Genomic DNA, 19,993 nt, shown 5'->3' with positions numbered 1-19,993 from the left:
GGCCAGGGATGAACAAGCAGGACATGGTGCAACAGCACCCTCCCACCCATGTTCCCCAGCAACTGGTGCACACAGGCTTACTGCCTCAAATACTGGAGATAGCATTCTCTCAAGAAGAAATGTTAAATGGCAGCTGAAAGGAATCAGACAGTCACAACTGCTGGATAGACATTTAAAAGAAGAAAGAACAGGTTCGTCACAAGCCCAAACAATGAGCAGGGAAACTGAATTTTGAACAGTTAGTTAGAAAAGCAAATCCCATTAAACCCCACTCACAGCAAAAACCATCCTCTATCACAAGAACACACTAAGTGTGTACAAAGAAACTGCAAAGGAAGAAGATTAGGGTAACATCAATACCGGTCTGTTCTTGCACGGATTCCAAGATGCTGCTGACCGCCACTTTCGGATCCTCTCCAAGTTTAATGTGATTTCTGATTGTGAACAAAAGGTCCAGGCTCACCAAAAGCTTGTTACCCACATTAAACAAACCTAGAGTTGAAAAAACAAAATGGCTCTCAATATGGATTTAGACATACAGACATGGACCATAAAGTAATCAGCAGTTGAGCTCAAAAACCAAGTGCAGATGATTTGTTCACTGACACACATCATGGGAGAGATGAAGGAAAACCACAGTGGAAGAACAGAAGGATTTAAAATGAAACCCCTAATTTTGTATTCCAATCTTTGGGCTGTATCCTACACTGCCCCCAGGCAAGCAGAACAGACTGCCAGTGCAACAAAAACTAGCAGTTCCTGAAACAATTGGAAACGAGCAGTAACACTCATTTCCAGAATGGGGCAGGTCAGAGATGCTCTCAGAAGCTTCCTGACCAGTCCTGGAAATGAACATTTCCAGGGTTATTTCAGGAACTGCCAGCGCCTGTCAAGTTAGTGGTCTGTTCTGCTGGTGCAACGGAACTAGTGGAGATGCAGCGGCACTATAGAACGCTGCCTATTGAAACTCAGGGCTCTTAAAAACTAGTTTATTAATGCAGATTCTTACCAGTGTAGATATCATTGAAGCTGTGGAGGGCTAAGCACTGCACATTGACACACACCTTGAGCTGAGCTGTGACCACCTGCAGCCGGTTAGCTGTCAACAACCAGCACTCCTGAGGGCCCGCAAGAGAACTAGAACAATGGAGGGAGAGGTCAAAGATGTTTGCTTGTTTTTAAATTAAAATAAAACAAAGATTCTAAAACGATTCATTAGGTCGAATTAGGATCGAGGCAAATTTGAAAGTAGCCATCTTAGCCCTTGCGGAGAATCCACGTATACCCTAAAACACATTTAGTTTTTCTAAATTAGCTGCTTTTTTAATGCATTTGTCGTAAATGGCTATGAGTAAATGGGCTTTGAATCTTTTTTCTGGACCACAGTCCGTAAAAATCAGGGCACCCAGATCATTGTCTTAAGATACAGAGAAGAAGAAATATAATTCTGATTTCAGGACCTGGACAATGGGTAAAGAAAACACCATAGCAGCAAATATCCACTTAGCAATTCCTGGCAGACTAGCTTGTATAATTTACAGTTTCATTCAACACTAGTGAAGCACACATGACTAAAATGTGAAAACTACAACCATCACTTCCTAAGATTCTAAAAGCTTGGACTGGTCTTGAGAGTAAGGAGAATTTTACCAAAAAAAATGCCTTGAGAAGCACGGCTATCAATGGACTTCTTAACTTACTTTGGTCCTCCTTTGAATAAAGGGCTGTTACAGAGAAGGCACTGGGATGATGGAAATTCATAATAGTTTGACCAAGAGGTCTGCTCGATGGTGACGGTCTCCTCATTCATGTTGGACAGGATGAGCCGTGAGCTATTGAGTTCATGTATCAGTGCAAACACATCCGCCAGCTCCGATTCGTTTTCTGGGATCTGTATTGCTTTGCGCAGCAGCTGCAAAGTAGACTGACGCTGTATCTCTTTTTGGGAATGGATTAGAGGCTCACTGGTGTTCAATACCTGTGCAGGGCTAGAGGTGACCTCCTACAGAAAAAAGTTGTATTTCGATTATCCGTCATGACATCTGTAGGTTCAAATCTGAAGCATCACAATGGATATACTTGGAAGGTGACCTTTCTGCCATTTTGCTCATGACCAGACTAAAGCAGTCATTGGGCAGGATACTTAAGGAGAGTTCCTATAGCCAAGCCAGGAGTAGTCGTGCAAAAGCAGAGCAGCAACATGATCCATTATCCCCCACCATGCAGGTTGCCTGATAACCTGATCTTTCCACTAAAAAAAAAAGTGTGAACTGGACCTCTGGTGTTCAGGCATTCTGTCTGGTGGAAGGGAGGAAATCATTACTCCACTACACTACTGTAGCACCACACCAGCGTAATGTATGAATTGGGGCTGATAAAGTCAGAACTGAGATACAGCCCTGCTCACTTCAATGGAGTGAGATCAGGTAGCAAGAGTACACTGTTTCAGTAGGATGGTGTACAAAAGAGTAACTACAGGATTCAGAATCGCAGCGGTGCCTCCACATCTCCAGTGCTTCACAGTCGAAAACATCAAATGTCTGTGGACAGCTGCAAGTGTTTTGCCAGCAGTGATATGTAGCTGCAACAAAATCAGCTGTGCAGATGTCCATACACAGTGTACTGTAATTACAAAATGTGTAAATCCTCTTCAGTTATTCACAGCTTCATGATACAGTTAACTACGGTGCATTCCGCCAGGGTGGTGAGGGGAAGGAAGCAAATGCACTAACATAGCTACTTGCCAGTGGGATTTGCCTGCCCCACACAATTCCTTTATTCAAATATTATTAGAGCAGCAGAGGATTCAGCCCCGGGAAAGCAACTGGAATAGCATTCCACCATTTACTGCTCCACATCTAAGCAGAAACTGAACTGAATCAAGCCCAAGAAACCACAGAGAAGGAAAGTCAAGAGGAAGTAAGGTATGAGAGGTGCATTACACAGCTTTATGTTTAATGTGTTTATTACTATACTGTCAATGCAACTGAAGCATGAAAGGATTAGAAAACTGAACACTAGAGGGCTCTTCAGGACAGGAAAAAAACATGTCAGTTCACTACTTGGACAAGATCAGGCATCCTACTAGCGTCTCAAAGTGCATTTCTGTCTTAGTTCACAGATGTATTTTGACGAAGAAGTTACAAAATTAAAGCAGGAGTTAGGGTTGAGGGAGTGGGTAGAGAGGAAAGACCAAACGATAGCTACAAGGAAAATGTAATTAAATGAGAAACAGTTAAGAGTTTTTCTTTAAAAGCTAAGTACAGGATGACAGATTTAGCGCTGACCTGGAAAATGCCACAGGATCAGGGACTCCTTCCACCATATGCTCCCCACTTGCCCATCCAAAGGGCTTAACCAATTCTGGTTGCCCTTACTGCCCAACCAAAGCGGTTTTTATCGCCAGGACCCCCATTCTCCCAAGGTGCAAATCTTGACCCTCATTCTCATGCTACAACTCTGGAAAAGGCATTCCAAAAAATGGGTGAACATGAGGAACATAAACGCATGAGAAGGAGCCACCACCCTTCTCCTCTGAGACTTTTGCCGCCTTGTAATCATGGAGGCTGACAGTCTCAGAGGAAAGCCCCCTGTATTGGGGGAGTATGAAAAATCCACGTTCTGGCTCACATGTGGAGAGCCCCGAGGATACAGGAGGCCCTCCTCTCAGACGACCTCCGCAAGTACAGAGTGAGGGAGAGGGGTGGAGTTGGAGCACTCCTTCCGCTCACACGTTGCTGTTCAGCCTTTTTGGAATGCCTGAACAGGGCTACAGTCAAGAGGAAATCTCCTGCTCTTCTCCCCAGCTCTAAACAAGAAACACCCACCACCACCACCACCGCAATGCTTCAGCGCTTGAGAGCAAGGCAGAGGCTCACTCTGCTTCTGCATCCAATGGACACGCTAAGCTTGCAGGGGCAACCCCATGTGTTCTCCCTTCCAGCTCCAAGCTGGATATGGGAAGAAGAGGCTTGTTAGGGCTCTACTCTTGCATCTGGAAAGCGCAGAGCTAAAACAAATCCCAGGAGTCGGAAGGGGTGGCTTCATCCTCTCTCCTCTTTAGCTTCAGGCTCAGAGGGTCATCTCCCTCGCCAGAAAAAGTCCTACAGGTCCCAGCATTCCCCAGCCAGCCATGCTAACTGGGGAATGCTGGGAGTTGTAAGACCTTTTCTTTTGGTCTAAACATGCACAGGTTTGTACCCGAAGATGACTGCATTTCAGTAAATGCATATGTTAGAAAGCAGTTATGATACACCAGGCCACTGGTACCGATGGCAAAAACAGCACTTTTCATATAGTCAAAAAGGCTACAACCTAGGAACTTCTCTTCCTACAATTAAGCCTAAAGCTGTCTCTCTTTATACATTACTGAAACGATATCAGAGTACTAATCATTAGAAAGAACAATCGGTATGTCATGCATTTTTAGATTGCAAGCCTGCGAGCAGGGACAGCCTTGGTTTACTGATGGCATGTAAGCAGCTCCAAGAGCCTTTTTGGTTGTGCTGGATAAAAGCCGTTTTTTAAAAAGAACACAGATATCTATAGTATGAAGCCTACGTGCACACACTGTTGTCTTCCTTCCAAACACTATAGATTATTTACTCAGAAACAAATCCTTCTGGCATTCAAAATCACAAACCTATAGGGAATAGATTTCTAATATCATAAGGTTAATTCCAAGGAATACAAAAAGAGGCATAACTCACCAGGGCTTTTGCTGTTTTCTCAGCTCTGTCTTTGGCAAGGTTGTAGCCACAGCTGGGGCAGATCCTGGGCTTGTGCCGGTTAGTGTATACATAATTGCAGGAAGGGTTCTTACATTTCCCTCTTCCACGTGATGTTGCCAACCCCAAATCCTACAGAGACGGAACAAATATTTATCTACTCTGCTTTATTTGACATGTATGTTAGGTCTAGTAGCCTTGTGATACAACTACACTACTTGTTTTACCAGAATATGTAAAAATCAGCAAAATAAAATTAGGGCATTGGTCACTGTCCTGCCACCCAGCTAAAGTTGTTTGTTTCAGCATGAACTCAAAGTACCACAAGCAGTTAACTAGAAGATGTTCGTGCAAACACAATAGGGGTACCGGATGCTGATATTAATGAAGGGAAAAATAGAGGCAGGGGAGTACTAGAACTCCACTAGGATGCCAAGGAAAACCAAGTTTATAAGGGATTAATGTCAAATCAGATAACACCTTTACATTTTCCATTTCACTGCATTACTATGAGCCACCAGCGGGAGAGAAATGAAAACCACACAAGCTCTCTGACTAGAAGCTGTGATGTTTCTGGGTAAATCAAATTGTAAATGCTTAGCGATGGAAACCACTCCCAGATGTAATCCAAGAGGAGCGGGAGGTAGAAGCTGACCTGGAAACCAAGTCTTAAGGGGCTGCGCAATTCAAATCATGGTTAACGACACCTTTCACTTTGAATCAAAGTCAGCTCAGTGGTGACCTGGAGGCGTTTTCATGCCACTCCAGTTAAGTAGTTCATAGAAATTGAGCCAACCCAACTTCTTGCTCAATTTCTAAAAGAGAGTTTTGGTTATTGGGAGGCACAGAAATGCAATAAATAAATAAATGGTCTTCAAAAATATTTTTTTTTAAAAAAAAAAGTCTGGCGGCTTTGAAAACATCCATGTTGACAGGCCATAATCCACCTCTGCCTATTTGTTAGACAAACAAGGGCTCCCTCTCTTCCTGAAAACACGCACACACACACACAACCCCCACGGTTGTTCTCTCCCCTTTGTATCTAGTCACAGAAAACAAAAGGTAACTTATGTATTGCATTGTTAGGACATATCTATGACTAAATATTCTTACCAAGGTTACAGTGCAGCTGTACTTATAAGAGGGGAATACATCCGGTTTGACCTCTACCACTTTGACCTGAGATGCCGAGCCGTTTGTGCTGCCAGGGGGCTTTAGATTGAGAGCGAGGCGGCAAGAAAACAACAACATTAAGTTAGATATATCAATGTGAGACATTCTGCTAGGCTGCAATCTGCCCCAGAAAGACATTTGACTTTTCCCCTTCTCACATCACCAAATCTCTGGTCTCAAATGTGCAGCATTTTACTATTCATGAACACTCTATGCAAGGTCCATGGAACAGGAAGCTGTTGTCAAAGGGCCAGCTCACACTGTGCATCAACCTGTATAGAGGAAGGAGCGCGCACAAGGAATAACAAGCCTTGAGCTTGCAAACAGAAGACCCCCCATTAATCCTGGGAATGTATCTCCTCAAAATTAGGTTTAACCTTCTCTAACCCACAGTCCAACAAACCACCCACTTTTCTGCAATAATCCATACTCAACCACTGAATGTAGGTTGGTGTGTTGTGTGAACAGCCCCAAATATTGAACTGGCCTTAAGAATAGAAAGAAGGGGAAAATCACTAGTCACAGTACAGGCCAGAACACTCAAACATATGCTGAAGTTTCCCCTAGAGAATATAATGGCTAATATGGTGTGTAAATTAGAGGTTCAGACTAGGACTGGAGAGACCCAAGCCGTGAAGCTCACAGGATGAGCTTGAGCCATAGGGATGGAAACGACATACACTGCCTCTGCTATTTGGAGGAAGGGTGGGCTAAAAGTCCATACCTAATGAACGGTGAAATCAAAAATAAGACCAGGTATCACACATTCCGCTATTTTTATGATTATGAAATAATATGTGAGAAGTATATCCAAGTTCTTTAGGACCATGCTCTTAGCCTTTAAGGAATGCCAAACACAGAGACCTGATGCTTGCAGTGTAAATCATGCTAAAATATTCCCATTAAGTAAACTGGTTCTCATTTCTCTCACTCTTCCTATTAAAAAACAGAATCCCATTATGTGCTAACAAGCACATTCCATTGTAACCACAGCTGGGTAGCTACATTCCAAAACAACTGAAGAGCAAAGATTGAGGCAAAACCCATCATTACCTTGTGTTCTTCAGCACTGGGCGGCTGCAGGGGAGACTGACCCAGCTGCTTCAGAGTACTAGGTTTCAGTCCTGAGATTCTTACAGGGGAGTTTTGTTCTTGAACAAACATAAACATGGAAAGTTTAATACAGGTTTTAAAAAATACATATCAGTATGCTGAGTTTTGCACTGACAGGTGGAACAAATGCAATACAGCATGTATTGTAGCAAACCATCTCTAAATCTCAAGGGACTAATCCAAGATTTGCAGACCTTCTTTTCTTACAAGGGTCGGTGAAACCGATACACCGTCGGCGCGTAAAGCTGCTTTGGATGGAAAAGCATACTCCAAACCTTCTCTTAAGCAGGTTTCCCAAAATAACACTAACAGCCAAACACAGCCAACGTAATTCTAGACAGAGGCCATGACTTGTTACCATTCAGAAAATAGAGTTCCCCCACCTCCACCAAGCATAAACTGCAGCCCTTGTTTTACCGTTGTTTGTAAATGACTGTCTGCAAGAGGGCTGCTCCGTACTGGCTTCTCTCGCCAAGCTGACAGGGGCAGGCAAAATTGCCCTCATGGGTCTTGCCGCAGCCAGCAAGGAAGGCTTGGGTCTTGCTTTGCTCCTCTGCTCCTGCCCCTTGGGTGCAGTGACAAAAGCATCACCTCTGAAAGGTAAATAAACGCAGTTGAGAATTCCACATGTCATTTATGCCCACAACAGTTACAACCTGCTCGAGGGATACAGCTGCTGCCTTGAAATTTGTCTTACTATGTTAGTCGTCAAACTGAGACACTGAAAAATAGCTAGCTTGAGCTTACAGACAAACCGGATACAAATCTGTTAGGAACAACTCTAAAAAGGCTGGAAGGCCAAAACAGCCTTGGACTGCGCTGAGAAAAGCCTTTATTTCTTTTTGATCCGAGTTATGATTTGCACTGCAAGACACAGAACATTTCTCATCCACACAAAAAGAACTTACCCTGTGGGATGTTTCACGGCAGAGGTTGGGCTTGAAAGCAAGTTGGCTGCATTCGCCATCTCAGCGGACGGCTGTGTCTCCAACCCCTCATTCTCCCTCTCCTTTGGTTCCAAGGGAGGGTCTACCTGCGCAATGGCCTCTTGAAGCTGAATGACCGCAGTGACATTTCCTTGCTCCTCTGGCTGCACGTTGTTTGCAAGGATGTGAGCCTCAGAGATGATCACTTCCTCCCACTCCGTCTCCTGCACCTGCCCTCCAACAGGGGCTGCTGCGTTCAGAAGCTGGGTGACAGCTTCAGAGCTCTCCAGTGTCGACTTTGAGGCACTGTCCTGAGCCACTGCCTTTCCCAAGGCTAACGGCTGCTGACTACGCTTGGGCCCCAGTGTTTTTATAGGCACAGAGGAAATTGGCTCAGATTTGCCTTTTGGCTGTTTTTCCTGAAATGCAAAAAATACCCACCCAAAGTCAACATCACATATGCTTCATATTCAGGTTTGGCTAACAGACATGAAAGGGGAAAATTAATTATTAATATCTGAAGAGTAAACACTAACATCGCAAAGCAAGCATACTGTTTCCCCCATCATGCCACCTAGACTTGGAGCATTTTCCATATTTCTTTTCCTTATTTACAGTCTGAAAACACGAGCAGAGCAAAGCTGCCAGATAGAATCATAGAATAGTAGTTAGACGGTACCTACAAGGCCATCAAGTCCAACCCCCTCCTCATTTGCAGGAATCTACCTTAAAGTATACGTGACAGATGGCTGTCCAGCTGCCTCTTGAATGCCTCTAGGGTGGGAGAGGCCACGACCTCCCTAAGTAATTGGTTCCATGAGCACACAAAGCTCCGTAATGTAGTCATTGTTCAGATATCAAATGGAGCATGTGCAGCCCTGGAAATGTATATGTCACCTTGACATTAGTCAGCCAAGATACTACTATTCAGGTCCAGTTCTTGTACCATAGCTGCCTCATGGAAGGCTATTCAAAAGGATTCTGTGGGGCAGCTGATCCATGTGACTTCTACAATGATAATGCAAAGGAAACTCCAAAAAAAACTATTTTGGTGGAAAGGCAGGACATAAATTTAATAAACAAATAAAACTCTGGCCCTGTTCAGAAGTCACCTTAAACCATGGCTTTAACCATGGCGAATAAGGCCTTTTGCCTTATTTACTGTGGTTAAAACCATGGTTTAAGGTGTCTTCTGATCAGGGCCTCAGGTAGTTCATTATTTTATTTTATTATTTTATCTTAATCACTGGAAGTACACCACATACCATCCATCAGCACATCACAGTCCAGAAACCAGAAAAAATAAATTACAACTGTATCTGTTCTATGTTTTGTTAGCTGCTTTTTAGCCCCAAAGGTGTGATATACAAATCAATTCATAATAAATAAATGAGACATTGTAAAAATTTAGGCCTTATTTATTTGTAGTAATTCAGCTTGTTTTAAAAATGGGTTTATTACAACAACAAAAAGCAGGACCACAGGAAACACGCAGTGAATCTCGACTTCAATCTGGCACTAGTGACTCAGTTTGAATTTGTATTATGGATTTTAACTGTTTTGTGAGCAACCATATTAGACCAAAGACAGGATACAAAATCTTTGAATGAATAAGTAATGTAAATGGTGAAATATCATTCGTCATCTACATGCAAGTATCAAATACATTAAGGAAAAAAACCACCTTTCAGCAGGCCAGAAGGAAACACAAGTTTTTAAAATAAAGCTAGAGCCTCAGAAAACAATAATTTCAATTGATTACACCCAACCCAGCAAGAAGTGGAAAGAGCATATCCCAAAGCAATTTTCCATTTGGAGATTAAAAAAAAACTAATTATACTAGCAATTGCTTTAAGTACTTGTGAAAGTAAGGAGTCAACCTTTCCAATATCCTTTCTGCTAAACACAAAGGCTCCGAGGTTCCGGCATTACAACAAATAAATCATTCCATAACTCATACATGCTTACTTTATAGATTAAAACCTGAGAATAAAAGCAAAAAAGCTAGATGCAGTGACACATTTTCCACTAATTTAAAACATACCTTTGGGATCCATTTTCCTCCGAGAAAGTTCCCACACACTGGGCATTTTGGTGGCTTGTGTCTGGTCACGTAAGTAAAGGAACAGCCAGGATTGGAGCAATTTCCATGTCCTCTGCGGGTATAGGTAGTAGTCTAATAAGAGAATATGAATTAATTTACAGAATTACACCAATATAAGAAGTTTCCTTCATGTCGTAAAATATACTCACATCATTATGGGCCTTCAAAACGATCACTCAGTGCAAATAACTACATGCTGTATGGTTGAAAAACTTCCTATAAATCCAAGTATTTTTCTTGTCCTCAGAGATAGGAAATCTGCATTTTATTCAAGATTTGGGAGGAGGGGCAGGGAAGTGTCAGAAGGCAATATATCTAGCCCCGTAATAATATCCAGACTAGTAAATGTGTTATAAAATGTATCACTAAGAAATGGATTTGCTCATGAGAAAAGAAAGTAAGAAAATAAACATAGGCAATAGGCTTGCTCAATGCAAACCGGTTACGCTGGAGGGCTACTGGCAGGGCGGGGGAGGGAGAGACTGCATCACCTCAATTGTGTAGGATCACACTCACTGCTTCACTTGGATGCCTGTTTGGCATGACCACATGCAGCTCACGTTACCCAGTTCCCAGGTTCTATTAATGAGGATGTGGTAACTTCACCATTTTCACTTTCATCCTACCAAATTGTTGAAAATAGTAACAAGTCTTCATTTTAAAATTCCAGCTTACAGTATGTAAGTCACTCGACACTACTGTAGGTCTATGCTGGATTAGCAAGTACTACTTCTTCCCAATCAAACTGGAATGAAATGGGAGAACAGGAAGCATAACATTGTGTTGGCTTTGTTGTGGAACTAGAAGGCTTAGGGGGAAAAGAGTAGCCAGCACGTCCTAGAGAGCAGGCAGGAACTGGGATACAGACAGCCAAAGACCGGGAGGACAGACTACACAGTAAATGCTACTACTTGTTTCATAAAGTAGGTTAAAATATTTCCTATGTCATGAAGAAAGCATTAGATTTGCTTTTTTTCAGGAACTGTGCATTGTAACAGAAGTAAACGGCTTACTTTTACTTTCTTATTTATAAAGTGACTTGAGGTATACTGATTTTTCCTCTTTTACTGAGTTGGACAAAGGCTTTGAGCAAAGGGGTAGATTCTTCGCCATATGCAAAGAGTAGCCAGCTCCTGCCAGCCAGGGCAGCAGGGGTGTTTCCACCAGGCTTTTCAGCCTGTTTGATCTTCATTATTCAGAATTTGAAATCAAGGGGGGAGGGGGAAATTAGTTATGCCAACCCCAGGGATCTTTTGAGGGAAAGTGTCTGTAGTAAATGCAAGCCTGCGGAATTTTCCATGGCTGTAACTGGGAGCCCCAGGGTGGAAGTTGTCCCACCACTAGCAGAGGGGCACTTCTGCCCCATCCTAACCCGTCAGTCAGTGGAACTGGTGGTTAGGATTGCTCTACTAGACATTAGTGCTGCCCATTTGCAAACACCGATCATTTATGCATTAAACAAAGGCACCAATTATTTCATAAATGAAGTATTTCCCATAAAGTAGGATTGCCTGTTCGTGAAAAATACCATTACTTTATTTATGAATGTTTGCTCCTGGGACAAGAATCAACTATGATAAACATGGACTCTTCTTTAGGCATCGTCCCAGCTCAGTCCCTACCACCAGCCCTCCAGGTCCTTTAAGCTACGAAGCAGACTGCCCCTGTAAACCACTCGATAGCTAGGTTGTTTTTACAGAGCTCACTTAGCATCAGCCAGTACAGTGCACTGGATCCTTTGGCCTACCAGGCCCCCAGGGTTATGGGGCAAGAGACATTTATGACAGGTGGCAGTCTTGCCCAGCCTTGGCCAGCTTTTATGGAATCCACACTCAGATTTAGATCCGAATTCCACTGAACACAATGCAACACCAACACTGCAATACTCATTTGAAAGGACATCCTTGCAAAACTCCTCCAACTGAGGATCAACATTTGCTTATCTCCCCGCCTCCACCCCCACCCCCTCTGTCTTCTTTGGAAAGTTGATGCATTTCAATGTAGGAACTTATGCCTAAGAGATACAAGCTAAAGCTCAGTGTTGAAGCACACGTTGCATATACTCAAAAGTTCCAGATTCAAATCCCAGCATCTCAGGATTCACAAATAACACTGTTGGGAAAGCCTGAAGCCCTGGAGAACTGCTGCAAGTCAGGACAGGCAGTAATCAGTCTAACAAATAGCCTGTTTCATATCAGGCAGTTCCTTAGCGTGTTCTACATATAAGTAATGTAACACATTGCCAAGAGAGATTGCATCAGCAATTCCTTTACTGACCAGTTTGATTGATGCTGGATTCTCCAGTATAGAATGGGCTGGCAGAGGTAGCATAATGAACTGCGCAGTAGGTGTTGAAGAATTACTTTCTTCTCTATCCTGCAAAAAGAAGAGAGAACAAGGTAATTAAGCTGTTTGTGTTTTCTGTTTTAGTCATTTCTCTCACCCACAGACACATACTATCAATATAAAATTGAGAAAACATATTACACAAAGACAACAAGGCAGCAGCAGTTAAGATCTACAGATGCAACCACCCTGATCTGCCAAGCTATCTATAGGACAGGAGAGATTTGACTTTGTAGGTATCAAAGATAGTGCTCATCTACAGCAGCCTTCCCCCACCTAGTGCCTTCCAGAGGCTTTGGAATTCAACTCCCATCCACCTCAGCCAGCATGGCCAATGGTCAGGAATGCTGGGATTTGTAGTTCAAAACAGCTGGAGGGAACCAGGCTGGGGAAGGCTGATCTACAGGAATAAGGGTGTAATTCTATGCATATTACATTGAGAATAAGTCCAATAGGTATTATTATTATTATTATTATTTATTTATATAGCACCATCCACCATCAGTGGAATTTACATGCACTGGATCAGAAAGTAAGCCTCTCAAAAGAGAGTCAAGAGGAAAAGCTACTATAAGCTTTACTTACTCGTCTGGTCACCACCGTTACCACAGAGAGGCCATCGGACGCCTGTGGTTGTGCCACAGTAATGCCCCCTCTGGACGCATCTGAGCTGTTAACCAGGGTTTCTTCAATGACCACACTGGCTGCTTGATAAGGGTAGCTATCCCCTACTTCCAAAGGGGGCTCATCCACAAGGACATCTCCAGCAACTTTATGCGCAGCAGGCCTGACATAATGAGACAAGATCTCTGATGCAACAACTTCCTCTATCGTGTCTGACTGAACAAACGATGCTGGGTCTTCCGAAATGCCTTCAATAGCAATGCACTGCTCAGAAATGCCAATGTGGCTGGAGTCTACAGAAAGGATGTTATGCACGGTACCGTGGGAAACGCTCGTGACATTCGTAGAAGCTGCTAGTCCTTCCGATGCTGTTTGGCCTTGGGTCACACAGAGTTCCAAGTGCTGCTTGTTTCTCTCCTCCTGGAGACTGCCTTTAGGAATAATTATGTAATCTGAACGAGGAAGGATTTTACGAAAACCTGGAATGTCTGGAACTACAGCAGTCAGGGAAGACAACTTTGAGTTCTATGGGGAAAAAAGCAGATGGGGCAGGGGGACATCAGTTCAGCTGTGATCGTGATGCACTCTTGAAACACCAAACTACTTCAAGAGGCAAAATGCTATCAAGGCTTCCTTGGCAATACTTGGCATGAATTTCCTCCCTTTAACTCCTATTGCTCTTTCTAAATCATAAAGCTTGAGAGAGGTCCTCCATCAAAATCCACCACTGTACTCTTTCTGTAACATATATGACTGAAAGATGTTAAGTGTGTAGCCATTTCACACCGACAGGTATTTTTTATCAGCTGTTTTTGTAGACTGTTATGCACACTTCTCATTTATCTGTTATATTTCAAAAAAATCTAATGACCTATAATGGTAGAGTGCAGAGCATATTCATCTAGTTAGTTGCCCTTTAAAGCTTTTGTTGCTGTTGTACCAGACGTTTTAGGCCCCCGGACTACCAGGCAACTTCGATTTTTCCATCCAGTGTCATAATATAGCCACAAGCCAATAGTAGAAAATTGAAAGAAACCAAACATTTCTCCACTATTTAAGAAAAGCTCATCATGTCTACCTCTAAAAACAGTACTGGACCAGCAGAAGAGTTTAGAATGAAGTGAAAAGGCCATGATGTTTTTAATATTTTACCTAAATATTAAAAACCTTTTGGGTGTTTCAATATATAGTAGAACACACCATAAGGTTTTGCATGGCTGCAAGTGTCATGAGAAGAAACTATATAATTACCGGGTCTAGACCTTCTTTTTCTAACTTGGCCTTCTCCAGATAATAACTCTTCTCAGCCACACTGAGCAGCCTCCAGCTCTCACTGATCTTCTTGTTAATTTCAGACTGGGGAAGATGTGGGAGTTCTTGCTGAACTTTCAGATATATATCATAATAATACAGAAGGTACGCAGATCTGAAAAACAAGCAAAATCCAGACTGTTACTGCCTATTCACAAATTGCACTAGAAGCAACTAACCCGGGTCAGCATTCACAGGTTTCCTTTTCAATAAGTTGTCAGGAATAATAAAATGTATTTCATTAAAAGAACTGTGTGAAGATTAAGACTGCAAGCTCTATTCAGTAAACCACAGCCCCCACTCCTATACACATTCAATGAGTTCAACAGGACTTGCTCCCAAGTAAGTATGAAGCCTTAGTTTGCAATCCTATGCATTTTAACTTGGAAAAGCAAATCCCATTAATTTCAGAAGGACTGGTTTCCAAGTAAAACATGCATACAGGGAAAGGAAAGGAACCTCTCGTGCAAGCACTTGAGTCATTACTGACTCCTAGAGGGACGCCTGCTTTCGCTGGCGTTTTCTTGGCAGACTTTGTAGCGGGGTGGTTTGCCATTGCCTTTCCCAGTCATGGTTACCTTTCCCCCAGCTAGCTGGGTACTCATTTTACCGACCTCAGAAGGATGGAAGGCTGAGTCGACCTGAGCCAGCTGCCTGAGAACCAGCTTCCGCTGGGATCGAACTCAGGCTGTGGGGAGAGTTTCGGCTGCAGTCACTGCCGCTTACCACTCTGCGCCACACGAGGCTCTTAAACATGCATACAACCAGGCTATAAATCAACTAAAGCTTTGGTTGATTGACTGATGGGATTGTTAAGAGCATGCTTGTTTGTCTTTTGAGGTTATTTTGGTTTTGGTATAACTGTCCCAAGGAATGAAAAAGAAAATATTACTACGCAGATCTCTTCACAATAAGCAGTATCTTTTGTTAAGTGAGTTAGTTGCCAGCATATGTAATGTCTGAGGGCAGATGATGCAGCCACTATGCCAAAGCTAAGCAGGTCTGAGTCTGATCAGTGCCGAGATGGAAGACAGCCTGGGAATCCCATTTATGCCACCTTGTGTTCCATGATGGAAGAAAAGCAGGATATAAGTGTACTAAACACATCAGCAAATAGTAAGCTCATGAGCAAGAAAAACATTTTTTCTAAAGGAAAATACATAGTATGCTATAATAAATGCGTTACCATTAATTAACACAAATAATTATAAGGTGCTTCCCCCATCAGCACATAACCAAATCAATGCAAGCTGATACTTACTGAACACAACTTACTTTACATACAGGGTTTGGGCAACTTGTGGCCCTCCGAATGTTTTGGTCTACCATTCCTATCATCCCTCACCATTAGCTATGCTGGCTAAGGCCGATGGGAATTGCAGGCCAAAACATCTCATGGGTCTCTAGCTGTCCCAAAAAATATTAGGACCTTAACTGTAATCACAACTTTTAAATGAAACTTTCAATAGTCAAGCACAGAACTGAATATGAGGCATAACTCAAATAGAAAATAACACTTAGACTCTAGGAAGAAAGACAAATATTCCTATTCGGACATCATGAAAACATCCTCAGATTTGCCAGGCTTTAGCCCAAATTCCTTGGCTTTCTATTTCCCCCTTTTGCTCTAATGGCTGTAAAAGTAGCATAAAAATTATTTTCCTCTTGAATACTTGTCTCCATTCCTCTTTCAGTATGTACTAGAAAATGTTTTTCCCTCTCAAAGAATACTTTCAGACACTCAACGAGATCACAGTAGATTCAGATCACAGACTAAAAGAAAGTAGGTCTTCATACAAGAGATAATTTATGGAATTCAGTAATACAGGATGTGAGGATGGTCACTAGCTTAGATGGCTTTAAAAGAGATTTTGACAAATTCATGGAGAACCAGATTATCACAGCTATAAGCCTTAATATTAAGCATGTTCAGGGGCAGAAAGCCCCTAAATACCAGTTTTGGGGGGCAACAGTGGGGATCACCTTCATGCCCTACTGCTGAGCTTCCCAAATGGATCTGACTAGCCACTGTCTGAAACAGAATGATGGAATAGATGAGTTCATGGTCTGATCCAGCAGACTCTCCTTATGTACCTTTTTCCTGATGTGTACCTGCAGACTTGCATCATTGTTGAATTATACCTCATGTAATGCTTTCCCTTCCCCAACTCCAGGTTTAACAGAACAGAAAAGCTGTCAGGATCCTCACTAAGCTAATCATGATGGACTCCTTGTAGAGTTTATCACTGATATTCTGGTGCCTTACATTTTTCCACCCAACCACATTTGTTCCAGTCTTTCAGCTCCAAAGCCCTTCTTCTACAAGATGATCCAGCCTAGCACTTAGCTGAGTGATGAGTAAACAGGGGGAAACTGAGTATGAGCAAACAGGGGGAAACCTGTGTAAGGGACAGAATGAGTGCTGGCAAGGAACTGCCTGTCCTGAATTCACACACTCTTGTTTTCGTGCAGAGAGAGCATGTAAGGGGCATCCAAGCACTTCATTATATACCAGCTAACACACACTCTCTGCCTTGCTACAACAAGCTTTTATTATAAACAGGACACGAGTATTCTTCAGGAGTTCTCTCAGGCACTCAAGAGATTTGGATTACCTCTGGGGGGGAAAGCATTGTTTCACCAAAACCCCACAAGACTTACTACTTTGCCACTGTACTTGCACACTGACAGTGCAGTCCAATGAGTGTCTACTCAAAAATCCCACCGAGTTCAACAAGGCTTGCTCACAGTTAAGTGGGTATAGGATTACAGCCTAAATTATGGAAACAGAGGTCAACACTTCAACGTTTCCTGTTGAGTTTCTAGCAAAAGATATTCAGAGTATTAGAGACATCTACACAGTTGTAAATTTGAAATGATCCTAGCTAAAAAAAATTGCTAAGACCTATGACAGGATGTTTTCTATTCACAACACCATAGTCTTGGCTATTTTTTGCCTCTTCATGAACAACACCTACTTTACTTAGATATTAGTTTTAGGCAAAAGTTAGCACATTAAAGAACAGTAATACCGCAAACAGAGCTGCTCATATGATACACATTCATTAGAGAGAAGGAAGTCACTCACCTGGGTTTTTTAGCCTTTTCCCCTTGATCTCCGGGACTTCTATATTTTTTCTTCTTTTTAGATGGCACTGGAGAGGCGTAGGTGTATGCGCTTTCTATCTCCTCCATTACTACAGTTACTTCACTGCCATCAAATGCAGCCTCCATTTCTAGACAGAAATCCTAAGAAGTTATGCACTCCCCAAATCCTTGGGTTAGAAATACCAAACATTGACTTATTTGCTTTCTAAAACGTTTAAAAGCCCAAAGGTCCAGTTTCAGTATATTTCAATATCACAACAGCTTGAGATATTAGTTTCAAAAGGTAGTGCAGAAAGTAAATATACTCCTGTCAGCCTCCAGTTCAGTAGGTACTATAATAATGAGATCAAAATGTCACTTGCAAGTTAAAAAAAAAGTTTAAAATTGACAATTTAAATTCAGTCCTAAGTAGGTGTAGACCTGAGTGCATTTGTAAAATTATTATTATAATAATAGTAATAAAAACATTTCTTACCTGCCTCTCCTTCTGGATCAAGGCAGGGAACAACATTATATACAACAATACAATAAAGCAAACATAAGACTATTCCACATATGATTATTTCCTACATAGATATCATTTCTGTGCCAGGAGGCAACATATATGAGCTTATACACTGAATGTATGACAAACACACCTATCTTATTCCATTCACATTCTGTGAAGCTACACTAGGCTGCAGATTAGCAGCACAGGCACAGATGTAAACATCATATGACGACACAATTCACATGACAACATACATCTATAGATAAGATTGCTGCATGTGAAGCAGCCCTTAGAGATCTGAATTGGTTTGCTATGGTGAAATGTTCATTACAAAAACTACAGTGGCTCATTCATTAACACAACAGCAAAATGAGAGGGACTTGCCATGAAGCCTATGGTCTGCAGCACACCACAGCTTTGAAGGCTAAGCAAAATTCTTCTATTATTCTGCTTCCCTGATAGTTTCTGTTTTTATTTCTGCACCACAACATCTTTAAGCCAGCTGTTCATAATGTAATGAATAACTGAGTGTTAATGTCAAAGAATAATTAATATAGGGGGGAATGGCACCAAGGTATGGATAGGAGTTAAACATAAAGGACTTCCACACTAAATCAAGAGGGGTTTGCCCAGTGCAACAACCCCCCCCCCCAAAAAAAACCTGAAATTTTGTACAAGTAGAGGAAAACTTCATATTTATTCGGGGCATGGGTGTTTGTTTTTTAAGCCTCCCTACTATTTTTCAAAGAGGCATGAGTCTTCCAGAGTCCCTATCTTCTATCCCACCCCCCATATCTGACGCCTTCGTCTCCTAAGTTAGTGCAACACCTAGCCCCTGCCCACCCCCACCACCCCCAATACCTGGTGCTGTTGCTAAAACCAATACTGAACCGAAGAGACCAGACTTGCCCTGTACGGGTTTCTATGAACGGGACTCACTTGAGGATGCGGGACGAGACGCTCATATCCCAGCAGAGAGGAATTCCTCTGCCCGAGCATGCCTAAGAGCAAGGCCAGGTCACCCCGCTCTCGCCTTGCAAGGAAATTATAGCGACCGAGAACAGAAGGCGCCCCAGTAATTGCGCCGGGAGTGTGTACCTTAAACCAGGCACCGTGCCGGAAGTTCTGCTTCGACAAGTTCTTCTTCCGGTGGCCTTAGGTCACGCCATCTACGAACGTTCGGGTGATAGCGCCGAGAGAGAAGATCCCATCGTAAGTGAAAACCATAGAGTTAAGATAACTGTGAGGGAGAGAGAGAGAGCCAAGAGCCCATCTAGGAGGGAGGGAGAGCTATAGAGTCGTATGGAGTTCTGTGGGGCGGGGAGAAGCGAGTTCCGTGGTTTTAGTGTAACTAGATGAGAGCCTGCTGTTAGAATACACGTCTTTGAAAAGGTGGTTAACGCTGCCACTATTATTTTGAAGGAAAAGCGAATGACTTATCAATGTAAACCCCTTCTCTTTCCCCCTGCTCTCTAACAGAGGCATGAAAAGAGAAGTGGTCCCTATGTTTTTATGGGTGGGGGAGATGCCCCCAGCCAGGAAGCCCCATGGAAGTTCTTCCACAGTGCTGTCTTCTCTAAGTTGTGCCACTTCTGGGCAAGTGGGCGAAGAAAAGGCACCAGCAGCTCCTATATCCTGGCTGTTGCTCAGCTTTTCTGGGGCCCATGGCAGGGTGGATTGGCCCCATGGCGCTGCCTAGGGAGGGAGAAGGTGCTGCCTCTGCTGACCGCTCAATCACCCTCTGGGTGGTGCAGGATAGAGGATTGGTCATGGGCGGAGCAGCCACCTCATCCTGTCACTGCTCTGGATTAACCCTCTGGGCAGCATAGCGATTCTTCCTCTTGAGCCAAAACCTCTCCACTGTGCCATCCTGAGAGAGAGGAAGGTGAGTGAGGGGCTGGAGCAGCCAGTGCCATCACATGAGCAGGATCTACACTGCTGCTTTAAAACAGTTTATAACAGTAGTGACAACTGTTGGGGGCCAGGACACACTCCATGCACAGTTTTCGAAGTTTCATATCCTGCGTGGTGTAGATCTGGCCATGATCTCTGTTTTTCTCTCTGCATCAAG

At 42.9% G+C, this 19,993-nt stretch overlaps 1 protein-coding gene across 1 annotated transcript in view; it reads right to left on the bottom strand.

Moving 5' to 3' along the window:
* The window catches only part of HMGXB3 (HMG-box containing 3), a 28,017-nt gene extending 8,974 nt beyond the window's left edge, over positions 1-19,043 (bottom strand). The window contains exons 1-14 of the mRNA XM_063120855.1: positions 18,862-19,043; positions 17,413-17,560; positions 14,265-14,439; positions 12,975-13,538; positions 12,321-12,419; positions 9,984-10,115; positions 7,922-8,358; positions 7,431-7,606; positions 6,954-7,051; positions 5,841-5,939; positions 4,710-4,859; positions 1,701-2,002; positions 1,010-1,137; positions 361-492 (exon numbers count right to left, since the gene is read on the bottom strand). Coding sequence (XP_062976925.1) covers positions 361-492; positions 1,010-1,137; positions 1,701-2,002; positions 4,710-4,859; positions 5,841-5,939; positions 6,954-7,051; positions 7,431-7,606; positions 7,922-8,358; positions 9,984-10,115; positions 12,321-12,419; positions 12,975-13,538; positions 14,265-14,439; positions 17,413-17,558 — 2,638 coding nt within the window. The 5' untranslated portion in view covers positions 17,559-17,560; positions 18,862-19,043. The remainder of the gene's footprint in view (positions 1-360; positions 493-1,009; positions 1,138-1,700; positions 2,003-4,709; positions 4,860-5,840; positions 5,940-6,953; positions 7,052-7,430; positions 7,607-7,921; positions 8,359-9,983; positions 10,116-12,320; positions 12,420-12,974; positions 13,539-14,264; positions 14,440-17,412; positions 17,561-18,861) is intronic.
* Between the last annotated feature and the right edge of the window lie 950 nt (positions 19,044-19,993).

This window comes from Elgaria multicarinata, chromosome 3 (assembly GCF_023053635.1).
Source record: "Elgaria multicarinata webbii isolate HBS135686 ecotype San Diego chromosome 3, rElgMul1.1.pri, whole genome shotgun sequence".
Classification (NCBI taxonomy): Eukaryota; Metazoa; Chordata; class Lepidosauria; order Squamata; family Anguidae; genus Elgaria; species Elgaria multicarinata.
The sequence above is the reverse complement of the archived record's forward strand: the minus strand, read 5'-3'. Positions and strand labels throughout refer to the sequence as shown.